Here is a 6,313-nt window from a genome sequence, read left to right on the forward strand (position 1 = left end):
GTGTCAGTGTGCCAGACTGTGTGTGTTGGTGAGAGAGAGAGAGGATGGAGGAAGTAGAGTGAAAATAAGAGGGGGAGGCCCCAACATGTTAAAATACTACAGTTTACTATAGAATTATATATACTGAACGAAAATATAAACGTAACATGGAACTATTTCAAATATTTTACTGAGTTACAGTTCATATAAGGAAATCAGTCAATTGAAATAAATGAATTAGTCCCTCACATGACTGGGCAGGGGTGCAGCCATGGGTGGGCCTGGGAGGGCATCAGAATTCGTTTTTCCCCACAAAAGGGCTTTTTCCCCTCAGACGATCCCGCAGGTGAAGAAGCCGGATGTGGAGGTCCTGGACAGGCGTGGTTACACGTGGTCTGCAGTTGTGAGGCCGGTTGGACGTACTGCCAAATTCTCTAAAACAACGTTGGAGGCAGCTTATGGTAGAAAAATGAATATTCAGTTCTCTGGCAACAGCTCTGGTGGACATTCCTGCAGTCAGCATGCCAATTGTAAAAATTGAGACATCTGTGGCATTGTGTTGTGTGACAAAACTGCACATTTTAAAGTGGCCTTTTATTGTCCCCAGCACAAGGTGCACCTGTGTAATGATCATGCTGTTTAATCAGCTTCTTAATATGCCACCTGTCAGGTGGATGGATTATCTTGGCAAAGGAGAAATGTTCACAGGGATGTAAACAAATTTGTGCACAACATTTGAGAGAAATAAGCTTTTTGTGCGTATAGAAAATTTCGGGGATTGTTTTATTTCAGCTCATAAAACATGGGACCAACACTTTACATTGCTATATGAGTTTATATTTTTGTTCAGTGTAGTAAACCTGTAGTATACTATATCACAAACTGTAGTATCCCTGCATCATGTGTAAAATAAAAAGGAAGACATGAGGGAAACAGATGACACACGGAGAGGGAGAGCGAGAGAGAGCGAAAGAGAGAGAGAGAGACTAGAGGGTTCTGGGAATCTGGGATGATTGAGAAGAGGAAAAGAGAGCTAAGATTTAAAACCACTCTTACTGCTTGCACTCAATAACAGTGTGAGGCGGAATATGGAGCATTATAAACTGGGTGGTTCGAGCCCTGAATGCTGATTGGCTGACAGCCGTGGTATATCAGACCATATACCACAGGTATGACAAAACATTTATTTTTACTGCTCGAATTACATTGGGTAACCAGTTTATAATAGCGATAAGGCACCTCAGTGGTTTGCGATATGTGGCCAATATACCATGGCAAAGGGCTGTGTCCAGGCACATCACGTTGTGTCGTGCCTAAGAACAGCCCTTAGCCGTGGTATATTGGCCATACACCACACCTCCTCGGGCATAATTGCTTAAGTATACCATTAGTTCTCTAGTCTAGGAGAAAGGCCGTGCTTAGGTTCAATCACACCCAGAGCAACTAAAATTTCAGGGTCAGTGCTGTGCTCACACACAACCTGCATTTTATCCAGAGGGACATACAGGAGCAATGTGTTAAGTACCTTGCTGTATGGAAGTATTTACTTCAGAGCTTGGACTATCGATAAGGACCACCAAGGGTCTAGCAGTAAATTGCCTTCTATAATATGAAACTATTCCATCAAAGGGTGGGTTGCCCTGTTGGTTGTAGCATTTTAAAGGGCGGGTTGCCCTGTTGGTTGTAGTGTTAGCATGGTGGCTAATTAAAAGGGAACTCTGCAGGGTTTTGGCCTTTCCTAGACCTCCAGCTGCCTCCCTTTTTCCTTCACAACAGGGGTGATAGCGCACACCATAGCCAAACGTTTTGCAACGGAAAAACAAAAACAAGTGTTTCTTACTGGACAAATTCAGGTAGGTCCCTCCCCGTTTCGTCCCATTTACACTAGAGACATACTTTATATATAAATCCCCAGCTCACAGCAAGGTCCCCCTGCTCAAGCCAGCACATGTCCAGGCCCGTCTGAAGTTTGCCAATGATCATCTGGATGATCCAGAGGAGGAATGGGAGAAGGTCATGTGGTCTGATGAGACAAAAATATAGCTTTTTGGTCTAAACTCCACTCGCTGTGTTTGGAGGAAGAAGAAGGATGAGTACAACTCCAAGAACATCATCCCAACCGTGAAGCATGGAGGTGGAAACATCATTCTTTGGAGATGCTTTTCTGCAAAGGGGACAGGACGACTGCACCGTATTGAGGGGAGGATGGATGGGGCCATATCTCGCGAGATCTTGGCCAACAACCTCCTTCCCTCAGTAAGAGCATTGAAGATGGGTCGTGGCTGGGTCTTCCAGCATGATAACGACCCGAAACACACAGCCAGGGCAACTAAGGAGTGGCTCCATAAGAAGCATCTCAAGGTCCTGGAGTGGCCTAGCCAGTCTCCAGACCTGAACCCAATAGAAAATCTTTGGAAATTAATTACTTTAAAATCATACAATGTGATTTTCTGGATTTTTGTTTTAGATTCCGTCTCTCACAGTTAAAGTGTACCTATGATAAAAATTACAGACCTCTACATGCTTTGTAAGTAGGAAAACCTGCAAAATCGGCAGTGTATCAAATACTTGTTCTCCCCACTGTATGTGGCAATGAGACTGTATGCCTAGTTGATATTCATTGAAATGTAATGCCTAGGCCTAGGGAGTCAGAATAGCTAATGTAATATCATCAGTTATGATACAAATTCATAACAACAACGACACCCAGCCATTACATTCTTGTAACATTGGCGTGACAGAAAATACCTATTATTTCAACAATAAGCTCTTTCATAAAAAGCCCTATGATGATCATATACAAAATCAGATCCTATCTTCACATTCAAGTATTTACAGTACATTGAGAGGATATAAAAGTCCCTGTGCCTTCTTATCAGTTATAGGAGAGGTAGACACAGACAAGGGTGACGTATGGGACTTGTGTCTGAAAGATGAAGACTAAGAGTATACTACTATAGAAGGAGATAAAACATAATCTAGAGAGAGAGAGGATTGGAAAACCAGAGAGAGATAGTGTGAATTGAGAGCAATGAGAGAGACGAAGAGTGTGTGTGTGTTTGTGTGTGTAAGGATGTTTTTCAGCAGATGGCATGGCAGCCCACCGAGACGACAGTGTGCCAACGTACGGAGTGGAGGAAAGACACAGAGCTGGATATTTTTTTTTTTTTTTAAAGGTGAGCATGAGGAGATGTTGATGAGAACACACACACACACACACACACACACACACACACACACACACACACACACACACACACACACACACACACACACACACACACACACACACACACACACACACACACACACACACACACACACACACACACACACACACACACACACACACACACACACACACACACACACACACACACACACACACACACACACACACACACACACACACACACACACACACACAGCCTCGAGTTAAAGAAGTAGAGCAGAAAGTTATAGGGAAAGCGAGTGCAAGTGTTTCAGCCCCACTGAATTCCATCAATAGGATAGTAGGAGAGAGACCAGACTCCTTCATGCAGTGAACACTGTTCTGTAGAAATTATCACAATCGTATACAGATAAAACTTGATCATTTTCATACTGTATGTTCACACACAAGGCAAGAGTGTGACATGCTGATATTGAATACAATATATCAAGAATGACTTAGCCTATTCAATCAATGATGTAAGGGACATCACATACGCACACAAGCACATGTACACAGACCCCCCCCCCGCATAGCTCAGAGATGGGTGAATCATCCAGGATGTGTATATAAATATATAAAAACACTCGTTAGGTAGAGACAGACTGAGGAGGGGTGGATGGGAGGGGAGCCAGGTTGTGTGTGTGTGTGTGTGTGTGCTAGGCGCACTTCCACACACACACGGCCAGGCTGCCTCCAAAGAACGTGTAGAGCAGGTTCTTGACCTCGTGTGTCACCTCGAAGCCAAAGCCCTCCCCGATCACCACGTGCCACGAGCTGCCAAACTTTTTATCCATCGACTCCTTGATCATCTTTGCTGCATTCTGAAATGGAGGGAGAGAGAGAGAGAGAGAGGTTAGAGAAGATACAGAAACCAAATCTAAAGCTGTAAACGTACATTTTCATGCACATCTACTATTTGTCATCAATGCATGATGTTAGCGAAAATCCGAGTTAAACGCACAGATGTTTAAAGTTATGGGATCCGGCCAATAATGACTGGACCATCTGGTCCGATTCCAAACCAAATCCCTGGCTCCTATCCCTAAGCCCTTGTCAACACCCACTTGTGGATTTGAGAGTAAAGGATAGGAGTCAGCAATATGGCTGAAACTCCATCCAGCCCACTGGGGGTAAAACACTTATCCATAACAAGCACCTGAGGATAGGGACGAAGGATCAGTTTGGAATCAGGCCTATGAGAAAGGAGAGGAAGTGATGGAGGGGGTAAAAGACAGAGGGGAGGAGGAGAGAGAGACGGAGGAAGAGAGAGACAACCAGTGTTCTAGTCCAGATGGACACACAGGGTTGCTGGAATGAGTGGTGATGCAGGCTGACACAATGCCAGACTGGCTGAGTGGGTGGATTACATACAGGCCTGGTTTTAAAAAGTGACTGGGTCGGATGAGTGGATGGATTAAAGCATTAGTGAGTGTACTGTAATGATCAAGCTTCACTTTGCACAGTGTACAGACAGACGCACGCACGCACGCACACACACAATCATCCTCATCATCAGCATGGTCCTGACCTCATTGTTGGTGGCAAACTTCTCACAGGCTGTGACACACAGTTCCATTGTTTCCACTCTCATCTCCTCTGGCATGTCTGTGTGCTGTGAAGAAATCAGAACAATAGATTACAACACTCACCATTTACTCCACGAAACCCACGGTCACATAGCCTGTACTTGTGAACCACATACATGTCACAGCAGCAAGACTCTGTCTCACCCTGATGAGTGGGAAGCTGTGGAGCCTCTTGTAATCGGCCTCCTCCTTCTTGCTCTCTGTTGTCTCTGCCATTCCCCTCTCCTTCTGCAGAGAAAACACACACATTTGAATGGAAGCCTTCTTGTTTATTTGTCAGGTTAAAATATAGCTATATGTTGCCACAATGTTTGTCAAGTACTAACTATGAGCAAAGGCTGAGCTAAAGAGACCCTCCTAGTCCTGCTCACTTCGTCTTTGTTTACTTCTATTCATGACAACACAAGCAAGGAATGTAGTGACTGCAGAGTAGGTCGCTATGGCCAGGAAAGTGACATGTCATGCATATTTTGTCAATTATCAAAAATGGGTGAAAGGTATCCACAGGGTTGACTAGCTAACGTTAGCTAGCTAGCTAGTAACGTTAGTCGTTATACGTGTAACGTTAACTATGACAGCACACTTTGACAGGTAGCTACCTAACAAGACATCTTACGAAAGTATCTGCCTACAGTAGCTGTACTGCACTGTAGCTAGTTATCTTGTGGCTTGTGTAGGTTGTTGTCTTGCCTTCTCACTAACGTTCTCTTAGTTGCAATGCAATGCTACAAGTTAATGAAAGAGTTGCAAACATTGCACGCCGTTATGAGCCATTCTTCTTTGAATTCTACTTGATTATGGATAGCACGTTAACTAAATAGCTAGCTAGGTAGATAACCTACCTAGCTAGCTAGCTAGGTAGCTAGCTAGCTAGATACTTACCTCTGGCTAGTTTTTCAGCAGAAGCTAGGTCCATTTATTGTTGACATGGAAACATGTCGGCCATAGCAACTGCTTCTTTCGTTCCGGGACTCTCCTTCTTCTTCTTGTGCGTTTCCGGCAGACTAGACTTGCGTTTTGCTACCTTTTTCAGGTCGGTGTGCGAATTACACATTTAAATATCTAATAGCCTCACACCCGTAGCAGGCCGGTGGAATAGAGAATCGACAACAGCTTCCTTGCTATTTCGCTCTGCCTCTCATTTGAGGCCAAAATTGTTAAAAGCGAAAATGTGGATATAACTCAGCCAACTCACAGAAAAAAGTGATCCTATCCTCTGCACACCGCCTGCAACAGGACATGCTTCACAGTCTCTACCTCCCCACAACTCAACCTCATGACCCAACCTCAGCCTTGTCAACAGAACCCCATCCCTCCTTTCACTCCTCAGGTATACTGACTGACCCTCCTCATAGAATTCTGGATAGAGAAAAAATGCCTTCCCAGCTGCTCAGTCTCTCTCTCTCACCAATTGATTGTACAATGTACACACACACACACATATATATATATATATATATATATATATATATATATATATATATATATATATATATATATATATATTCAATTTGTGATATGGGGGTTGGAAAAA

General features: G+C 43.8%; 1 protein-coding gene across 1 annotated transcript; it reads right to left on the reverse strand.

The window, feature by feature from the left end:
• Positions 1-743: 743 nt before the first annotated feature.
• Positions 744-6,113, reverse strand: LOC311104115 (dynein axonemal light chain 4-like). Its single transcript, XM_084145787.1, has 4 exons — positions 5,662-6,113; positions 4,924-5,007; positions 4,722-4,805; positions 744-4,014 (listed from the first exon to the last, which is right to left on the reverse strand). Exons 2-4 carry the CDS (start codon positions 4,993-4,995, stop codon positions 3,850-3,852), a joined length of 321 nt encoding a protein of 106 aa, XP_084001913.1. The 5' UTR covers positions 4,996-5,007; positions 5,662-6,113; the 3' UTR covers positions 744-3,849.
• Positions 6,114-6,313: the final 200 nt, after the last annotated feature.

This window comes from Coregonus lavaretus (assembly GCF_964263955.1).
Source record: "Coregonus lavaretus genome assembly, chromosome: 28".
In the NCBI taxonomy this organism is placed as follows: domain Eukaryota; kingdom Metazoa; phylum Chordata; class Actinopteri; order Salmoniformes; family Salmonidae; genus Coregonus; species Coregonus lavaretus.

Bases quoted from the DNA above. Each gene is read 5' to 3' on its own strand.
- LOC311104115 (XM_084145787.1), bottom strand. From the start codon at position 4,995: ATGGCAGAGACAACAGAGAGCAAGAAGGAGGAGGCCGATTACAAGAGG. The intron at 4,806-4,923 runs GTGAGACAGAGT...ATTTCTTCACAG, and splicing joins ACAGCTTCCCACTCATCAGG to CACACAGACATGCCAGAGGA. The intron at 4,015-4,721 runs GTCAGGACCATG...CCTCCATTTCAG, and splicing joins AGTTTGCCACCAACAATGAG to AATGCAGCAAAGATGATCAA.